The sequence below is a fragment of the Phascolarctos cinereus genome, unplaced genomic scaffold, assembly GCF_003287225.1.
Source record: "Phascolarctos cinereus isolate Bilbo 61053 unplaced genomic scaffold, phaCin_HiC Scaffold_4;HRSCAF=312, whole genome shotgun sequence".
Lineage (NCBI taxonomy): Eukaryota > Metazoa > Chordata > Mammalia > Diprotodontia > Phascolarctidae > Phascolarctos > Phascolarctos cinereus.
The window spans coordinates 663,399,996-663,421,628 of record NW_027555847.1 but is presented as its reverse complement, the minus strand read 5'-3'; the positions used below and the strand labels follow the sequence as shown (position 1 = coordinate 663,421,628).

General features: G+C 36.5%; 1 protein-coding gene across 6 annotated transcripts in view; it reads left to right on the top strand.

Annotated features, from left to right (window-relative positions):
* SAFB (scaffold attachment factor B) overlaps window positions 1-21,633 on the top strand; it is a 48,696-nt gene that overhangs the window by 17,899 nt on the left and 9,164 nt on the right. For all 6 annotated transcript variants that reach the window (XM_020971300.1, XM_020971299.2, XM_020971298.1 and 3 more), the window contains 8 exons: window positions 1,769-1,896; window positions 2,040-2,128; window positions 3,735-3,841; window positions 6,933-7,223; window positions 8,421-8,558; window positions 9,077-9,119; window positions 9,527-9,645; window positions 13,196-13,305. In XM_020971300.1, coding sequence (XP_020826959.1) covers window positions 1,769-1,896; window positions 2,040-2,128; window positions 3,735-3,841; window positions 6,933-7,223; window positions 8,421-8,558; window positions 9,077-9,119; window positions 9,527-9,645; window positions 13,196-13,305 — 1,025 coding nt within the window. The remainder of the gene's footprint in view (window positions 1-1,768; window positions 1,897-2,039; window positions 2,129-3,734; window positions 3,842-6,932; window positions 7,224-8,420; window positions 8,559-9,076; window positions 9,120-9,526; window positions 9,646-13,195; window positions 13,306-21,633) is intronic.

The following is a 21,633-nucleotide window of genomic DNA, read 5'->3' as shown; positions in this document are numbered from 1 at the left end:
AGCACTTTGCCCACTTTTTTTTTTAATTTGATCCATATTTTACAGATGAGGAAACTGAATTAGAGAGGCAAAATAATCTTGAGCAGTAATTCAATAAACATTTATTGAGTGCCTGCCGTGTGTCAAGTACTGCTAGGTACTGGGGAACCAAAAATGAAATAGTTCCTATCTTCAAGGAACTTACTCTTTAAAGGAGGGTTGTATGCGTAAACATTTACAAAATAAACATAAGGTAATTGGGACAAGGATGGGGGTTGTAGATGGAAGGATTGGGAAAGGCTTCTTGTAGAAGATGACACTTGAGCTGAGCTTTGAAAGAAAAAAAATGAAGATTTCTCTTAAGCAGAATGGAATAGGGAGTGCATTCCAAGCATTAGGGACAGTCAGGAAAAGCTAGGAGATGGAATTTAGAGTGTCCTATGTGAGAAACAATAAAAAAGATCAGTTTGGTTGAACTACAGACTATGAGAAGGGGAATAATGAATAATAAGACCAAGTTGAAGCCAGGAGGAAGGGCTTTAAATGCATAGAGAAAGGGGAGTCTGAAAGCAAGGAGGCTTGAATTCTGGACTAATTATCCAGAGAGGTGATGTATACCTGGACTAAGGTGGTACCCATGTGACTGGAGACAAGGGAACAGATGCTAGAGATAATAGAGGTAGAATGGATCAGTCGTGGCAACTAGGTAAGCTACGTGGGTGAGAGAGTTGGGGATTCAGGGATGACTCCAAGGTTGTAAACCTGGGTAATTCAACAGAAGTAGGAAAATCTAGAAGAGGAATAGCTTTGGAGAAGATAGTGATATGTTGAGATTAAGGTGCCTAAAGGACATCCATTTTGAAATGTCCACTAGTGAGAGATAGTTTTGGAGCTCAGCAGAGAGACTTAGGCTGGATACATAGATCTGGGAATCAACTGTGTAGGGATGATTAAATCCATAGGCATTGGTAAAATCAAACAGCCTTAGGGTATATTCATAGTTACAGGCTATACTATAAATTATCCAGAAAAATTAAATTGCAAGTCACTCCTGTACTACATTACACCACACCATCTCCAGAAGATGAGAGGAAGGGCATTCTAGGCATACAGAGCATTATGAGCACAGAAGGAAAGTGCTAGAAATGTTCATTCAGCAGACATGGCCAGTTGGACTGGGAGTATAGAGAATACAGAGTAGTGATAGTGCTGAAAAAGTAGGGGATGGTGTCAGATTGCTGAGGTACTTGAGTGCCTAAGCAGGGGCTTGTCCACACAGATGCATAAGGAAGATTAGTCTGGGAATGACATGCAGGCTTTCTTGAAAGGGGCGGGAATAGAACCATGAAGACCTTTTAAGAATGTATTTATATTAGAGTATTATACTAAGATTGTTGTAGGAATAGAGAACGATGGGGTAGATGGGAGAGGTATTGAAGAAATAGAATAAATTGGATTTGGTAACTGATTGGAAAGGGAGGATACAGTAGAAGAAAGAGCAAGGTTTCAAACGTGGAAGATTGGGCCCCTGGGAGATCATTAGTAAGTGTTTATTGATTGAGGGAAAGCAAATAATAAGCTTAATTTTGGACAAGGTCGATTTTAGGTGCCCTTGGGACATCTTCCAAGTTACTTAAAAGGACCTGTTGCTAGTTGCATGAGGAAAAAAGAAAAAAATGTACAAGTTATTATCAGTCTTATACCAGATATTGGGACATCCAAATTACGGTTTGTTACTTAATCTGATACATATTCTTTGTGTGTTGGGGGATTGTGGTGATATTCCTAGATCTACCAACATAAAAAGAGATGATAAAATGGACAAAAAAGATGACAGTAGAAAAGAAGATGGAAGTGATGAGAAGGATAAAGATGAACAGAAACCTGGATCTGACCGAGCTAGAGCTACTAAGTCAGGTACATTAATAATGTAACAGTATTATTCTCTTCATATCAGATTGGTTGTCTTTGGTCAGTTGCTTACACACATACATTGAGATATGTTTTATTGCTGCAGTGTTATGCTGTTTATCTTGGATTTCTAATTGTACTTCATATAGGAAGTCGAGGTACAGAGAGGACTGTAGTAATGGACAAATCCAAAGGAGAACCTGTTATCAGTGTAAAAACAAGTGGAGGAAAAGAGGGAGTAAGTATATTAACAGCATCTTGTCCCTTTTATGTGCATCTGGATAAACTCATAATATGAAAATGCCTTCTAGTTTTTTATAGGAATCAGACATACTGAGATTTCATCCCATTGAGTTTTTTTTTAAGAAAAGAGAAAATGTAACTCCATTTTCCCTGATTAATTGTGTAATTATGGGTGTCACGTGTTTTAAAAATGCAGGTGACAGGGGCAGCTAGGTGGCGCAGTCAATAGAGTGGAGTAGGGAGGACCTGAGTTCAAATCCAGCCTCAGGCACTTGACACTTAATAGCTGTGTGACCCTGGGCAAGTCACTTAACCCCAATTGCCTCACCCAAAAAAAAAAAAAAAGGCAAAAATTCAGATGACAGCATATTTAGTTTTCATGTTACTATATTTCATTACTTGGCATTTGTAATTATTTTAAATGTATATTTTGGAAAGCTAAGTAAAATTGAAGATTTCTCTATTGAACTCTAATTTGATGGAATCTTATGTTAGGCTTAAAAGTTGAAACTTTATATTCTTCTTGCTGCTTCACACACAAAACTCCTTGAAGGTGGCAACTGCACCCTATGCTTTCTACTCTTCCGTAGTGCTAACTACGGAATAAATATATACTTTGTTGGTTCATAGAATCATATATAGATGTACAGTTAATTGGGACTTCAAGTGTCATCTAGCGGCTAGATACAGGGTTGCAACCCACAATTTAAGAAGTGCTGAAAGGGTCACCAGGGGAGAAAGTTTAAGAAGCCCTGACCTAGTTCCGGTGTGTACCATGTTGTGAACCACTGCAGGCTCTAACAGTGACCATTTACTCTCTGCCTTGATTGCTGATGAGCGTGAAAACTGACCCAAGGAGGCAGCCCGTTTCCTTAACGTTGAGTAAAATTCTGTACAACTTCGGTGTCCCTGTTCAAATATGGAACTTGGAACTGAGCACGATACTTCAGGTGTGCTAACTAGCGCATTGTACGTACATGAAGACCACCACCTCCTTAAGTCTGAATATATTGCTGTTACTAATGGAGTCAAAAGTGACTTTTTTTTAAAAATTTCTGCATCATTGGCAATTCATTGCATCTCCAAGCTTTTTTATTTTTTAAGTAAAACTGCTTTCTAACCATTTCTCCTCTCTATTCATGAAGTTTTATTTTTTTTAATCCAGCTGAAGTGTTCACATTTATCCAAATTAAATTTCATTTTAATAGTTTCTGTGAGTATCACTAGTCTCTAGATCTTTTTAGATCGCATTTCTATCATCCGGTGTAAGTGCTGTCTTCCCAGTTTTGTCATCTACACATTTGATAAGTTGACCCTCTATATTGGCATTCAAGCCATTGATAATGAATGTTGAACAGAAATCCAATTACTTGAATAAATTCACAATTACAGTCAGTGCAGATGTTAATCCCTGCATCTTATCCACCTTGTGATACTTTTTCCCTATGTCATTAGGAGTCTACCTGACACACTGGAGAACTTCTGGTTCTTTTAGTATTTAGATGTTAGTATGGGGCTAAAAGTTCTACGTGTGCCTTTCAGTTTACTTTCTCAATTGTTTTTCTCACTTAAAAGTTTATAATTCACTTTTAAAAACTCAGGTCTCAAAGAGCCAAGATCGCAAATCTGCCAGTAGAGAAAAACGGTCTGTTGTGTCGTTTGATAAGTCCAGAGACCAGCGGAAGATGAGAGATTCAGAGTCCCGAAGGTGAGTTAACAGAAATATTGGTTGCCTTTTCTGATTGCTGTTATATTATACATCTCCTAGGATTTTACATCAGTTTGTGAATGGCTTGGCAGTTCTGAATATAGAATCAGGATTTACAGCGTAAAAGAACTTTATAAATTGTCTAGTGCTTCACCATTTTATCATATATGTACAGGAACTAGGGCCCAGAAAAGTTGTAATTCATTGGAGTCACATAGGTATTAGGAGCCCAGATTTTAAAAATACCTTACTAATGCCTTTTGTTTTGATATTCATCATTCCCAAATATAACACACCACCACTTCTGCTTCTCCATTGAATCCTCCCTTGTAACAAATACAACTAGGCAAAGCCAACCAATACTGTAATTAGGATTTAGAGTGAATATAATAAGTGCACTCTTGGTCTTCTACCTCACAAAAGGAGGAAAGTATGTTTTGTTATCTCTCGTTGGAGCTAAGATTGGTCATTAGAACTTAGCTTGGCCTAATTTTATTGGGGCGGGAGTGTTATGGGTTTTTTTTTTATTTTTTCATTTCACTTATTGTAGACCTTATAAATATTCTGTTGAATCTGTATACTTCATTCAGCATTAGTTCATACAAGCCTTTCTATATTTCTCTGAATTCCTCGTATTTTGTGTCTTAAGACATAAATAACATTATGTTGAATTCCTATGGCATAGTTTGTTCATTCGTTTCTCCAACTCAGGCCTACCCATTTGTTTCCAATTTGAGGGGGAGCCCAAATTTCCAGGGATTTTCTATCCTCAAAGATTTTGTACTGTGCGTTTTTGTTACCTTTAGAACTTTATAAATAATAGAGCAAGTTAAAGATATTTCAGATGCATTCTAGTTCTTTAAAAGATGTTTGGAGGGGGAGGCATCTAGGCGGCACAGTGGGTAGAGCTCTGGCCTTGGAGTCAGGAGGACCTGAGTTCAAATCTGGTCTCATATACACATAACACTAGCTGTGTGACCCTGGGCAAGTCACTTAACCCCAATTGCCTCACCAAAAATAAAGTAAAAGGTGATTTTTCCAGTGGAGCACTGACTCCAGGATTTCCCTCTGGTCTGGCTCTTTTGCTGCATAATCACATAGAGTTGTATTGAATCTCCAAATTTGAGAGTTTGGAAGAGACCTTGGTGACAAGCTAGTTCACACCATACACTAAAAGAATCCCCACTATATCGTAATCAATGAATGATCCATCCAGTCTCTGCTGGAAAACTTATAAAGGAAAGGGACTCATCAAGCCTAAATAGACCTATTTGCAACTGCTGCCTATTGTTCCTGGTTCTGCTGTCTGGACCGGAATCATATCCAGAAGAGAATTCTTCTTTGTTCTTCCTTTTTTTTTTTTTTTGAATGGTGAAATCATTAAGTCAAGAAATTGTTAGCTGCTGTGAAGTTCTGCTGCTGTGTCAGGCACGTGATATACTTCACAGACTACTTCTCTGTTTCTTTGTGTGGTCTGTAGTATATTCCTTTGACAGAATCTCTTATTTTTTCTCCTTAGACTTTAACCCAAATATTCTGTCATGCTTCCCTCCTCTCGTTCCTGGATTTCCGTGTGTGTGTGTGTGTGTGTGTGTGTGTGTGTGTGTGTGTGTGTGTGTGTGTTTTCTTAATATACAGTGCTATCTCCTCACCCTTTTTGCTTGTGCTTTTTCTTTGGAATAAAGTATACCTATCCAAAGCCATAGTTCGGTCATAGATTCATTCCAAAATATCCCAGTTATATCTCTGAAATAGAATTTCCCCCCTTGCAGTAAGACCTCTAGTTCCTCCTTGTTACCTAAACTTTGGGCATTTATAGACACTTGAAGCCATAGGTTTTACTACTGACTCCTTTCTTGGATTTTGTCTCCTGTGAATTTCAGGGTGTTTCATCTGCTAGTCTTTGTGGCTACTCTCCATAATAGCTAAATGTGAAGATACACAGTTTTCTGCTCTTGTCATTTCTAGTTTAAAGCTCACACTTGGCAAGTATATTCCTATTAGCATTTGTTTGGTGTTCTCCATCCCTGACCAGTTATCTGTCAACCCTGTATTGGAGGCTATGATCCAGAATTCTTAGTTCTCTCAAATACCACCTTCTTATCCACTGTGCAGTTGTCCACTTTGCAAATTAGTTTTTCTCTTCTACATCCCTTGCCTTCAGTGGGCAGTAGTTAGGAAAACACAGTCTGTTCCCTTATAGTCTAAAGTTTCTTGCCTAAGACTTTGTAGTCATTAGGAAAGTGTTTTAAGTTTCTTCTGGAAGTGTGAACTACCAAAAGTGGGTAGTTGTCATCTATTTTGATAATTTATGGGAGTTCTGTTATTTTATTTCAAGGAATACAACAAGACTCTGTTATTATCAGGTCAAAAAATACCAGGCAGGGCTACTGCCTTGGTACCCCCTGTGGAGGAAAGCACCAACTACCACAGCTGCCTTTTCAAAGCCTCTTCCTTAGTGATCTCTTACCTGATAGCTTCTGTGGTTCTACTATATCATTCTTGGGAAAACAAGTAGCTTCTTCCTCTAATCTGTTTTTATATTCTAATTGTACAGTACTTTCCCTTCCCCTTGTCCACATCACTCTGACAAAGTCACTTCTCCTCTACTCCACCTCATATTCATTCCTTTTTTTCCATTGAAGCAATATATTTCTTTCTTATAGGAACAACCTCAATTATCTATTCCAACCCCTTCATTTCATAGCTTAGAAAATATAAGCACAGAAATGTGAACTGATTTGAAACATACAATCCTCAGTAGAATAATGCCAGAGCCAAAAGCTTCTGACTTTTAGTCCAGTGCTTTTTGCACTACTGTTAGATTATCCATCTTCATCTCCTCAGCTGGTTCTTACGTTAGTAAGTGGCAAATTTGGATTCTAATGTGCCTGCTTTTTTTTTTAATGAATTTTGAAATGCTTTTGTGCCTTACTTTCTTCATCTAACAAATGTAAGGGGATCACACTGGATTTTTTAGCTTGCTTCCAGCTCTAATCTATAAGGTTTTATCTAAATGACCCACATAATCATGTCAGCCTGATTATATTTTAGAGTCTAAGAGATTTGATTATCTCTTATTTTAACTCAGAGCATGTGAATGGAGTGAGAAAGAAGAACGAATTCAAGCCTTACAGGAGCGAGAAGAAAGAGAACGCTTGGAAATAGCTCGTGAGAGACTTGCTGTTCAAAGACAGCGTCTAGAAAGAGAAAGAATGGAAAGAGAGCGACTAGAGAGGGAGAGGATGCACATAGAGTATGAGAGGCGCAGAGAACAAGAGCGAATTCATAGGGAGAGGGAAGAACTCCGCCGACAGCAGGCACTCCGTTATGAACAAGGAAGACGACCTGCAATCAGACGTCCTTACGATGTGGATGGCAGGTAAAGAAAATTTTATTTTTTAGAAATATTGAATGAATTCAGAAAATGAATGCCTTATTCATACATCTGGCATACTATTGTGTTATGTGTTAAATGTTAAGCAAGCTTTGGGAAATTTCAGTATTGCTTTGGAAAGATAGGGGTCATAGAACACCAGTTATAGTAATGATGATAGCTATCATTTAAATGGTGCTTCAAAATCTTGCTCTTTGGAATTGAAACCATGGGTTTTTGTATGCTTAATAATATGAACATGTGGAGAAAAGCAGTGTGAATCAGTACCAGAGATAAAAATAATTTCATTTTGGTTTGGGAATGTGGAGAGTGGGGAGGTTAGGACTTCTAAGTTATGACGCATTAATTATATCCCCACTCTTCAGTCTGTGCCAGAAATTTTGGGTTAAGAGTAGGCACCACACCTGTGATTTCCTTGCTTTAGAGAACTCCTCACCACAGAACTCCCTCTACTGACACAGATCAGCACCTCTCTTTGCAACTTCATAGAGTTGCCTAGAGCGTTGAAAGGGCACGCGGCCATTATGTGACATAGGCAGGACTTGTACCCAGGTCTTCCTGCCATCTCTCTATCTACTATGTTACACCATATGTAGCAGTTTATAAAAATTGTTATTACACGATTTTATTTCTGTTAAATGGATCAGCCATGTTAGTATGGTCCTACCTTTTGTCAATAATAGTCTAAATGTTAGGTTTTCTTAATGGAACTTTTATAGTACTGTTGCCAAGTAGCTCTTTGCTGCTTAAAGATCCAAACTTCAACTCTAGTATGGTAACATCTTTTCTACTGCTGTGGCATATTGAAATAAAGCTTCTCTCATTACTCTATCGAACACTACTTAATGTTCTGTAAAGATAAAATATGTTCTTATTTAAACTCCTTTTTAATGTAGATGAAAGCAGCGCGTTAAATCATTAAATTCAAATTGGGGCAAATGTTCTTACTGCTAAAAAAAAATCTTTAAACACATGCAGAAAAGAGTCTGCTGTCTCAGTAAAATTAACGTGTAGTCCATCACTGAATCCATTTAATGATAACAAGTGGTAATTTGGAGACTTAGTCTCCTCAGCATAACTTAATAGACATTATCAATGAGATTTAGACTGAAAGAAAAGTAGGTTTGTTCTTTTTTTCCTATTCTTTCACTAAACTAATAGAAATCTTTGCTTTTCCTTTAGGCGGGATGATTCTTATTGGCCAGAAGGAAAGAGGGCAGCCCTGGATGACAGATACCATTCTGAATTTAGCCGCCAAGATCGCTTCCATGATTTTGACCATAGAGATCGAGGCCGGTACCAGGATCATTCAGTGGACAGGTTGGTATATTGCAAACTCTGGACTGAGATAAAAATGAAATAATAATTTGCTTTGTCTAGTACATATTTAAAGAAAGTATACCAAAAAATACAATTATTAAAGCTAGCTTTTCTTGTTACAGTTGTAGGTTATAAATGGATTTACTTGTGAAAATTTAGAAATGATGGCAGCTCTTTTTCTCTTTTTTTAGAGGATGTATAGGAATTGGTTCGCAAATATAATAAAATCAACTTGAGCAATATTTGTGGGCTTATAAACAAACATAAATGCTGTAATTTTGGTGTAGATTGTGTTTTACCACCTTCCTTTCATTTTAGATGACAGCATTCATTCTGGAAAAAAAAAGTTTTACTTCCTATGAATGAGTTTGTCTTGGTTTTTGCAAGTCAATAAATTATGGTGACGTTGTATATGAGAATAATCGTTCTCTTTGTATAGGTTGCACATGTATAATTTTATTAACAAAAATCATCTATCGGTTAAATGATATGACAAGTATTACTGCTTTTACCCTCAGGAGAGAAAGTTCAAGGTCAATGATGGGAGACAGAGATGGACAGGTGAGTTGAATGGAACTTAATGGAACTCAGATCTTTTTTTTTTTTGCCTCTGTTGGGTACTTGGGGAAAAAAATTAGTGAAGGGTTTTTTTGGTAAGAAGGAATATTGTTATTTATTCTTGCCTAGCTTAAAAACTCTCAAGAGTTTTTAAAAATCAGTTTCCCATTCAGTTGATGAAATGTTTCTGTTATCTGCAGTTGAGCGGGAATTTAATTTAAAGAACCTATAAAATGTTGGTTCACAGAAAGACAATGGCTCCTCTCAGTGAGTTTAGAGATAATAAAATACATTATTTTTTAAGTGAGCCAGTAGCATTTAAGGTCATTTTCACTAATAATACTCTTTGCTGTGTGAGTGATGTATAAATTTGTACTAGAACATCATTTGTTGCCTATTTCATTTTTAAGCACTATGCAGAACGCCGTGGAGGACCAGATCGCCGTGGACGGGAATCTCGAGATGAGTGGAGCAGTTATGGATCTGAGAAGAGAATGAGCAAAGGAAGAGGGCTGCCTCCTCCACCCAGGTTAGCATAGAAATGAACAAATCATACCTATTTGTTCAATGAATTAATGAGTTCTTGAGGTTCTGTGGAAAATTTTTTTTAAAAATGACTTGGTCCCACCTGTCCTCCCATTGGAGCTTTCAGTGTAATAGTACTGGCCAGTGAAATGAGGAAAAATAACAGTTGTTTCAGAGAGTTGGGTGGATCGAGAGGAAGTATATCGATGAATGATTAAGTGGGTAGATGAATAAAAGGAACAAAGAAAAAGCATGTATCAAACACCTGCTGTGCGCCAAGCACTGGGAGTAGAAATATAAAAGCAAAGACAGTTCCTGCCTTCAGGAAACTTATATTCAAAGTTGGGGGGACCAGGGCACATAAAAAGGGTATTGGTGGCCAGGAAAGGGCATTTTGGTTTATAAAGTTTAGGGGTGGTGTATGAAGCCATAGGTAGTAAACTGACAATTTCCAGAAGTAATTATAGGTTTGATTTGATTATGGATCCAGAACTTGAAGGTGGGTAGAGAGGGTTCATGACAGCTGGGAAGAAAATAACCAGACATAAAATGAAGCATGGGGGGCAGCTAGGTGGCGCGGTGGATAGAGCACTGGCCCTGGATTCGGGAGGACCCGAGTTCAAATCCGGCCTGGGCAAGTCACTTAACCCCATTGCCTAACCCAAAAAAAAAAAAATTAATTAAAAATGAATTTTTTTTAAAAAAATGAAGCATGGCTGGAATGAGGCCTAAATGTAGTAGTGCAGCCACCATCATTCAGGACAGTGAGACCTCAGACTAGGAGTTTTGAGAGGTGAAAGAGCTAGTTCCTCCTGGGTATGGTTTCTGTTACAAGGAAAGGGAAGAGGCCTGCGCCCCTGAAATGAGAGACGGGCAAAGGGGCAGCTAGGTGAAAAGGTGTCTGGAAAATGGAGTACGTGAATGAAGCAAAGCATGTGTATGAAATGAAGCATGCTTTGAGTGTTCTACTATCACAGCTGTCCTCAGACTTTAGTGTACATAGTCTTAGCTATCCACGTTTAAGGAAATACAGTAAGGTGATAGTGTGGCGTGTAACTAGGAGACTATCGTTTTAAGTTTTTTAGAACAGCTTGTCCTTGTCATTTATGTTCTAATTAAGTAACAGTGTTAGCTCACAGTTCCATGCATAAAAATTGGTGGGGTCAGGTCAGGCGTGGGCTGGAACCAGCTCAAAGGGGCCCCTGGAAGCCAATTGTTATGTTTTCAGTGTGAATATTTATACCTCACAAGTCTACAGGCTACACACCGGGGCCTGATTTTGTTGCTGCTGCTGTTGACTGTCTAGACTTAAGAAAGTGATGGAGAAGATGTTGATGATGTAGATTAAACTTTAAAATGTCTAGGGAGTTGTTTGTTTTGTTTTTAAAAACTGAAGCATTTACCAGCACACCTCAAGGTATAAGGAGATGGCCAGGAAATAGACTGATTTTCAGAAAGCAGCCAGCCTAGCTGTAAGCTGTTCCATATCACCTCCACAGATAAATCACCATTGACTGTAGGTCAGAAATAGATATGAATATATTAATCCAAATACTGACTATATCCTTAAAATAAAGTCTATTTTTTTAAAAGCTTTTATTTTTTTCCAATTACATGTAAACTTTTTTTAATATTCTTTTTTAAAATTTTGAATTCCAAATTTTCTTTCTCCTTCCCCCTAATGGAGAAAGTAAGCAATTTGATATAGATTATGCTAAGTCATGCACAATTGATCATCATACAGTATTGCTGTTACTGTGTACAGTGTTCTCCTGATTCTGCTCATTTCACTTTGTATCAGTTCATGTAAATCTTTTCATGTATTGTTGAAAGCATCCCGCTCATCATTTCTTATAGTATGGTAGTGTTCCGTCACAATTATATACAACAATTTGTTCAGCCATTCCCCATTTAATGGACATTCCTTCAGTTTCCAGTTCTTTGCCACCGTAAAAAGAGCTGCTATAAATATTTTTGTACAAATAGGTCTTTTTCCCTTTTTAAAAAATCTCTTTAGGATACAGACCTAGTAGTGATATTGCTGGGTCAAAGGGTATGCAGAGTTTTAAAAATTTTTAGGCATGGTTCCAAATTGCTCTCCAGAATGGCTGGATTAGTTCACAACTCCACCAACAGCGTATTAGTGTCCCAATTTTCATACATCCCCTCCAGCATTTGTCATTTTCATTTTCTGTCATGTTAGCCGATCTGGTAGGTGTGAGGTGGCACCTCAGAGTTGTTTGAATTTGCATTTCTCTAATCACTAGTGATTTATAGCATTTTCCACGATTATAGATAGCTTTGGCTTCTGTTCATATCCTTTGACCATTTGTCAATTGCTATTCATATTCTTTGACCATGTATCAGTTCGGGAATATCTTGTATTCTTATAAATTTGACTCACATCTCTATACATTTGAGAAATTAAGTCTTTATCAGAGAAACTTGTTGTAAATAAGTTTTTGCTTCCCTTCTAATCTTGGCTGCATTGGTTTCGTTTGTGCAAAAACTTCTTAATTTAGTGTAATCAAAATTAAATGTTTCTCTCTTAATGCTCTCTCTTGTTTGGTTATAAATTTTTCCTTTATCCATAGATCTGACAGGTAAACTATTCCATGCTCCCCTAATTTTTTATGATGTCACCCTTTATGTCCAACTTATATATCCATTTTGACCTTACTGTGGTATGTGGTGTGAAATATTGGTCTATACCTAGTTTCTGCCAAATTGCTTTCCAGTTTTCCCAGTAGTTTTTGTCAGCTAGTGAGTTCTTGTTCCAAAAGCTTGGATCTTTGCATTTATCAACCACTAGATTACTATGGTCATTTACTACTGTGTATTGTGTACCTGATTCTATCCCACTGATCCTCCACTCTATTTCTTAGCCAGTACCAGCTTGTTTTGATGATTACCTCTTTGTGATACTACAGTTTGAGATCTGGTATGGTTAGGCTACCTTTTTTCACTATTTTTTAAAAATTTTTTATTGATTTCCTTGATATTCTTGATCTTTGGTTCTGTCATTTTTTCTAGCTCTTTAAAATAGGTTTGGGGGGGGGTTGGTATTTTGATTAGTATAGCACTGAGTAAGTAAACTAATATAGGTAGAATTGTCATTTTGTTGTATTGGCTTGGCCTACCCATGAGCAATCAATATTTTCCATTTGTTTAGATCTGACTTTATTTGTGTGAAAAGTATTTTATAGTAGTGTTCATATAGTTTCTGTGTTGGTCTTGGCATGTAGACTCCCAAGTGTTTTATATTGTCTACAGTTATTTTAAATGAAATTTCTCTCTCTATCTCTTGCTGCTAGGCTTTGTTGGTAAGATATAAACATGCTGATAACTTTTTTGTGGCTCTTTTATATCCTACAACTTTGCTAAAGTTGTTAATTTTTTCAACTACTTTTTTAGTTGATTCTCTAAGTGTACCATCATATGGGGGAAAAATATGTAGGTATCTTTGGAAAAATAACATACTCTGCTTTTATATGAACCAGATTAAAGGATAAGTTCAACCTCAGTTCAGATTGATGTGCCTATTTATTTTTCAGGGGACGAGACTGGGGAGACCATGGTCGAAGACTAGATGACCACCAAGATCGCTCATGGCAAGGAAATGTAGATGGAGGAATGATGGGTCGAGATCATGAGAGATGGCAAGGTAAAAGACTGGCTAGTAGAGACTGTCCCTTTTTATGATTTAGTTTTGTTGCTATTAAGAAGCAGTAATCTACAAGAAAGAGTGGGACATTCATTGGAAAGAGCAAAGAACTGAGAGTCAGGATTTTTGTATCCTAACCTTAGCTCTTCAGCTGACTTGCAGTGCGACCTTGGGCAAGTCACTTCGCTCTGGGTCTTAGTTTCACCACCCATAAAATGAGATTTTCTTAATGATCTAGGATGGCAGAGCCAATTCATTGAAAAATTATTTGGGACTTTTAATACTGTGCAAGCTCTTTGATGGATTTCTCGTAAAAAGAGTGATTGATAATATGTGATCCCAGCTCCCCTTCATTACTTCAAAACAGCCAGAAATATGTCCAGTGAAGCAAAAGAACAAACCTGTGCCCTTTAAAACAAAAGACAAAAGCAAAAGAATTAGAAGTCTTTTAGAAGCTCCATTTTAAAAAAAAAAGTGAAAGAAGACCCAAGGGAAAAAACAAGTGCTCTCAACGAATTCAAGGCCATGAGAATTGACTGTCTGGCATAACAGTGGGAGATCTCACTGAAGGAGCGAACATGGAAAAAGAACAGATTCATAATTCACTTTCAGAAAAGGAACAAAGACTCAGAACAAAACAAGATGGCAAAATTGGAAGAGCACTTGAGGTCTTGTCATACTAAGTGAATGTACCTTGTACGGCTTCATCGGAAAATTAGAGAATTACTGTTGTCCCATGAAAACGCAATAAATGAATGAGTCTGTACTATTTTAGCAAATCAGAAAATAGAATTGCTTAGAAATATTGGAAACCAAGGTCAACGTACAGATTCCTAGAATTGGAGAAGACCGCACCAGGCTTTACTCACCAAGAATGTCACTAATTTTGGAGCTTCAACCTTAAAGAATTTTGTGAGTGTCCAAGAGAAAACCCTTCAGTTTCAGATTCAGAAAACCTGGCTAAATCACACAGAACTAGTCCTCAAAGACAAGAAGCAAAAACAGTGCTGGAATGTGAAAGACATGGAATCTAAGCTTCTCAGTTTACATCCCAAAAGAGTATCACAATATTGAACATGATCTTCTATTTTTTCTTTCCTATGGAGAATTTTCAGTAAGATGAAGGAATTTGTGTAATTCTTACTAAGGAAAACTGATGAGCAGGCATTTGATAATACTAATTATTTAATCAAACAGAAAAAATTCATGTAACAAGAAAGACCAAGTGATAACTTAATGTTCACATGCTGGAAAGAGGCACTTTTCCTTTAAAACTCTTGCCTTTTTATTAAAAGAACAATTATGGACAAAGCCTATGAAATGGGGTGGGGGAGGGGGAGTTGCGTGCACAGACAAAGGGTAAGGGGGACAGATCTAGAGAAGTGGAAGGGGAAACTTTTAATTTAAAGATAGTGAAAGATCAACAAAGTAAAATTAAGGAGTGCTGATTTGAACAGAGGGTAAGAAGGGAATATCTGACCCCAGGGAATGAGACTAGAATGTTCCAAGCAAAAAAAAATAAATAAATAAAGGTACTTAATGGTCCTGCCTTTTTTTTCTTTTTCTTTTTCTTTTTTATGGATATAGCCAGGAATCTGGGTATAGTGAGGGTCCAAGATTAGACTATTTGAAGTAAAGCAAGTTGCAGTTTCCCGGTGGTGATTTTTAAGATAATTTGATGATGGGAAAATCAAACTTTAAAATAACTTTTTATGTTAATGGGCCAAAGTCATCCTTAAAACAGAAAAAAATTGCAGAATTAATTAGAAAACAGAACCCAACAATTTATATATATATACACACACACATATATATATATATATATATATATATACACACAAGGAAAACATTTAAAACAAAGTCAGTTAAGACAAGGGACTGAAATATATTTTAACATGCTTGTGATTACAGAAAAGAAAGACTCACAATCATGGTTGCAGATAAATCAATAGTAAAAATAATTTCTAGAAACAAACTGGAAAACTGCATTATGTGTAATACTAAAAGGACCAGATGTGTAAATGACACAAATTTTATTAAATTTTACTTTTAAATAAACATTTTCACATATCTCTATTTTCTTTGCCTTGTGGATTAAAAAATATTATCAGTTGATGTAGTTTGGTCCTGCAGGGTATTCTTAAATTCCTGCCCTTCTAATGTTAATGAAACGATCTGTATTACCTGTATATGTACCAACTGGCACAACTTCTAATTACATAAAGAAAATGCCAACTGAAGTGTGAAAAGACTTTGAACAAAGTAGTCATTTTAGATGACTTTTAACATTTGCTTTTCTAACTTGTTAAATCTAATATAAACAAGAAAAACATTCTTGATCTGAACATAATTGTGAAAGTTAGGACAATTTTTGAATGATAATTTTTCAGCATCACATGGTACCTTTGCAGAAATTGGTTGTTTGCTAAGCCACAAAGAACTTATAAATTAATGGATAAAGGGAGAAAAATAGTAAACATATATTTTACAGACCATAGTACAATAAAAATTATAGTCTGTAGAAACAATATTGACTCAAATTGAGCATAATTAACAGTCCTAAATAATGAGCATGTCAAAGAACAAATCATGTAGAAGCAATAATTATATTAAAAAAAGAATGGGCATGGCACTATGCCCTAATTTATGGGATGAAACTAAATAAAGCTCCATCCCTTAAAGGGAAATGTATATATCTGAAGACATTATTAAAAGCAAGAATTAACCAGTTCACCATGTGATTTGAAAAACTAAAATATCACCATGTTGATAATCCTAAAATGAAATATTGAACATTTAAAGCAAAAACTGATAAATCTGGTTTTCAAAGACGAACAAGGTGAGCAGGATATTGCCAAAACCAAAAATAAAAGTAGAGATTTCATAACAAATAAAGAGAATAAAAAGAAAATTATCAAAAACTTCAATACACAGCCATGTTCTCACAATATTAGAACTGAAGTAGAATAAATATCTGCAAAACCATAAAATACCCAAATTATTTTTTCCACCAATTAATAGTATTTTATTTTATTATATGTAAAGGCAATTTTTAATATTCATTTTTTTAACAAAATTTCGAGTTCCAAATTTTTTCTCTCCCCCCCTCCTTAAGACAGTACACAGTTTGATATAGGTTATATATGTGCAACCATGTAAAACTTCATTCCATATTAGTCACATTGTAAAAGAAGAAAGAGTTGGTTTAAAAAAAATTTACAGTTTGCAATAGGAAAAAAAAAAACAGGAAAAAAATAAAGTGAAAATAGTATGCTTTAATCTGTCAAATTGTTTTTAATGGTGATTCTGTATGATTCAGTCTTAGGGGGGAAAAATTTATCAAGCCATAAATTAACTCCAAAGGAAAAAAGTGACTGAACTAGAGTCATGTACAAGTGATTTATTTCTATCACAGATCCTGTGTAAAGATCATTTAATACCTGTGCTGCATAAACTGTTCTCAAAAATAGGAAAAGAAAACATTCCACCAAAGGCATTCTATCAGACAAATATCAAAAAGAAAGAAAGTCACCAATGGTGCAAAAATAACAAAAAATGCGTGGATGTGTAGATAAATGCAGGAAATGCTTCCACGTTGACCTTTAATTTTTAGGCAGTGTGGTGTAGTAGAAAGAGTGCTGGACTTGTAGCCAGAGAACCCAAACTCAAACCTTGACTGTTTCACTTCTACCATGTGATCTTAGGCCAGTCATTTAACCTCTTTGGGCTTACTTTTATTATGTAAAATCGGAAGGCTGAGCTTAAAGGCTCTTAAATTTACTTTCAGCTCTCAGTATATGCTCCTTTGAGCCTATGATACACTCTTGTGCGTATGTAAGCTTAGAATGACTGATCCTTTTTGTACTTCTAAAAAACACTTTTATTGATCTTCTATTTTATATCACCTTCATTTCCAAAATGCATTTTTCCTCTCATCCCTCCCCAGAGAACCATCCCCTGTAACAAAGAGTGGAAAAGGAAGAAAAGGCAGTTGGTCAAAACAAACCTATGTATCAGCTGGCTCTGACCATAGACAGTTTCCCATATTTAGAGAGTCTCCTTCCTTTGCAAAGGTCTGAAGGCAGCATTTTTCTTTAGGGGCTACCTTGCTCAATGTAGTTACACAGTTTTCTGTTTGTATCTTATTGTTTGAAAGAATCAATCCTTATCAAAACCATATGTCCAAAAGCAAGAACTAGCATTGCTCATTATGGAAAAATGCTGGAACCATTCCTATAAGATCAAAGATAAAGCAAAAAGGCCTACTGCCTCCACTGTTTCATATGCCACTAAAAATGTTAGCTATGGCAGTAAGCCAAGAGAAAAAATAAGGGAATAGGTAGACTCTGGCAAAGTGGAAGTAAAATTACCTTAGTTGTAAATTTGTTCTACTTAGAAAATTCTAGAGGATCAATGAAGGAACTGATCAAGACAATTGCTTCAGAAAAGCAGCAGGATGCAAATCATCAGTAATTATGTTACTAACCAAAATCAAGAGGAAAAGATAAAGAAGAATTATATTTGCAAGAAATACAAACTGTCTGGGACCTAACCTACGAAGAAGCAAACAAGGCTTAGATAATTACATCTACCTATAGGTCAGGGCTTCACTGTTCTGATTTCATTGACGTAGGTTCTCCATTAACAAGCCCAGATCAAAGCCCATATATTTTAACTTATGAACTAAATCTCAAGAAAGTTGTTTGAAGTTGAGAGAGGTTAAGTGGCCCATATGATCTCATAACAAGAAAGGGTCGAGGCAAGACTTTCAACCAGATCTTCCTTAGTCCAGTTAGTCAAGATACATTCTATCCACTGTGCACATTACTCTTTAGCCAGGGGACACTATAGAAATAAGCAAAACAAGGACAAAGTTTATCAGGAAAACTGATTAGCAAGAATGTCAAGGAAAATTGTTTTGTTTTTTCCAAGAGGAATGAATTGGGGTCTTGTATCACTAAATCTTAAATTATATTCCATAGCAGTAAATATCAGATCATTGGAATAAATTAGCCAAGCAAAAGCTAAGAGTAAATTTGGATAGCTGTCTAGTGTTTTTAAAAAAAAAAACATGAGAACAGAAACTCCTGGAAAAGGAAGGTATGGTTCAATAAGAACTTTTTGGAAAGCCATTTGGTATGAAATAGGTTTGTGCTATTATTTTATGCCACAATAAATTCCAAATGGATAAATGATTTAAATATTTTAAAAACTAGGACACTAAAGGTTTAACTTCAACAATTTGAAAGTCACAACTAAACTCAGACAAAATGGACTTATTTTTATTATAAAAATTAAAAGATGTTTGTATGTAGCTACGAATTAGCAGAAAGTTAGGTATTAGAAAAAAAATTGTATCAAACATCACTGACATAAGTCATCCAAAATCTGTCATCAGTTGACATGAATCTGCATAATTCTAAGCTATACCCCAAAAGGTAAGTTGTCGAAAGATGGGAACAGGTCTCAAAAGGAAAATGTAAACTATGAACAATTCCAAAAATAGTTCAGATCAATAATAATTAGGGTAATACAAATTAAAACAACTCTTGACATATCAGCTATATTCTTCACAGGGAAAAAGATAACAAGGAAGAAATTCATTTTTGGAGAAGCTTTGGGAAACACATCAGTTACCTCCAGCCAAAGCTATGTTAAGCAGTTTGGAAATGTGTGAGAAAAATTGACACATTATTTATAAATTAGAAGTCCTAATTGAAGCAAATTTGAAGAAGTATAACCTAAATTTGCTAGGATGAGAGGCCTAGGACTAGAATATAGGGGGTCTTGAAGGGCATACTTTGTTCAAAAGAAACAGGCCAGGAGCTGAGAAAGAGCATTATAATTTAAGACCGTGTCATGGTCAGATAGCCAGGAATAATATCAAGAAAAGCATCACATAGAACATTTGAGTAATAAGGTCAGTGGAGACAGAAACAAATGATATTGTCGTCAAGAGTAGATCACAGACCAAATGGACAGAAAGAAAACAGAGAAGAACTCAAGAAACAAATAACTGGCAGGGAGGCATGATGTAGTAATAATGGGATATTTCAGTTACATATCTGCTAGAGCGCACTGTACCTAAAGCAGAACATCTAATGATTTCATGACTTTGTGACTGCTTCAAAAGATTGAAGAGCTATGAATAATTCCATTCTACAACTGATTATTATCACCAAGGAGGAACTGAGCACTGGGGTGGAAATCATGGGAACCTGGGGGAAGTGACCACTGCATCTTAGAATTTGTCATACAGAAGGAGAGGAAAGCTGGGCACACTATACATGTGCTCCCATTATTATCATTATGATATGATGATGATGATGATGATGATGAAAGGAAATGGGTGATTTTATCAAGAATGAATGGGTCATGCCAGAAAAAACTCATTTTCTCTCTTGCCAGGGCATAACCCAATACGTGAGGGGAATGCTTATAAGTAGATCTAGACTGGCAAAGTCTCTCATATTATTTCTTAGGGGGAAAGATGGAGAAATATGGGGTTAGGCAGTAATTCTGTCTGGTGGGTCCTGTCATTTAAATGACCAGACCCAAATAGGAGCAAGTCTCTATTGTAGAATAGCTCAGATACCTGGTTGATTTTATGCTGTTACAATTTATTTTTTTGGTCCATGATTTATTTCCTTATTTATTTATTTATTTTTAGGCAGTTGGGGTTAAGTGACTTGCCCAGGGTCACACAGCCTTGATTTTGATAAAGACACAAATCACATGCTTATCACATTTGCAGGTGACTCAAAGCTAATGATAGCACATTGTCAGGATTCAAAAAGACCTAGAAATATTGAATTGAAAAAGTTGAAATTTAGAAAGGAAAAATTTTAAATCCATTACACTTGGTTTTACAAGGACAGTATGGAGTAGACATGGCTAGACAGCAGTTTGTCTAAAAGATTTTGGAATTTTAGGTGGAATGCAAGTTAGTTATGGGTCGACAAGATGATCTAGCAGCCAAGAGAGGCAATGCAAATACCAGGCTACATTAAGAGAAACCTGGTGTCTAAAATTAGGGAGGTCCCCTTGCGCTCTGCCTTGGTTAGAGCATATTTGGATATCTGTGTTCAGTTCTGAGCCCTTAAGAAGGACATTGATAATAAACTTTCCTGGAGAGTGTCCAGAGGAGAGCAACAAGGATGGTGAAAGGACTTGAGTTCATATCACATGAGGATCAGTAAAGGAACTGGGGATAGATGTTTAGCTTGGAGGAAAAACTGATGAGATGGTGGACATGATAGCTGTCTTCATGTATTTTGAAGAACTGTCATGGAAGAAGGGTCAGGCTTGTTCTGCTTGACCCTAGAGGACAAAACCCAGAGGTATGGTAGAAGTTGCAAAAGGGAAAAATGGGCTTGATGTAGAGAAAAACTCCCTGATAGAGTTACCCAGAAATGAAATGTGCTGCCTTGGGAGGTAGTAGTTTTTCCTTCACTTCCCCTTCATCAGATGGAGACTGGATGATCACTTCTCAGTTACAGTGTGGAAAGGATCGTTCAGAATGGTTTGGATGAGGTAGGCTTTAAAATCCCTGCTAATGGATGTCAGTGACAGAAATAAAAGACCCATAGTATTACTTCTAATAAAAAGATGGGAACAAACTATGTACCTGATTATTGGAGAATAGTTGAATAATTGTGGTGTGTGGATGTAATAAAGTATTTTTGCACCATAAGGAATGGCAAATATGAAGAATTCAGAGATCCTTGAGTCTTAATGAATGCTGTGTGAAGAATGCACTCATAAAAACAACAGACACAAAGACTACAACAATATGTGAGCAGGAAAGGGTTTAGTGGTCACCTGCTCAACTCCTTCATTTTACAGATGAGATGGAGAGAAGTTGTTGTTGTCTGATGTCACACAGTAAGTGGCAGAACTGGAATTTGAATCTTGGCCCTCAGACTTCAAATCTAGCCTTTCTCTATATCATCCGTAAAAACACAAAAGACATTGAAGTTCTTTGCATAATAGGGAAGGTTGGTTCCAAATGATTGAAGGGAAAAGGACACATCCTTTTTATTAGCAACTGGTAAAACTACCCAAAAAAATGAAAGGTAATATACTCCTAGTTACTGTCACTGAGGGAGTTCTGTGTGGCTTTCTATAAGAAAGTGCTGGGGGTGGGGATGAAGGTTATTTATTAAAAAATATATCAGTAAAAATAAAAGCATAGTGTCCACAGTGACAGAAGCAATAGCAGCCGTGTCCTCTTCCACATAGTTCTAGGGGGCTACACTTGAGGAAGGACATTGGCAAATTGGAGTGCATTCAAAGGAAGGCAACCAGATTATGGAGGGACCTAGAAAC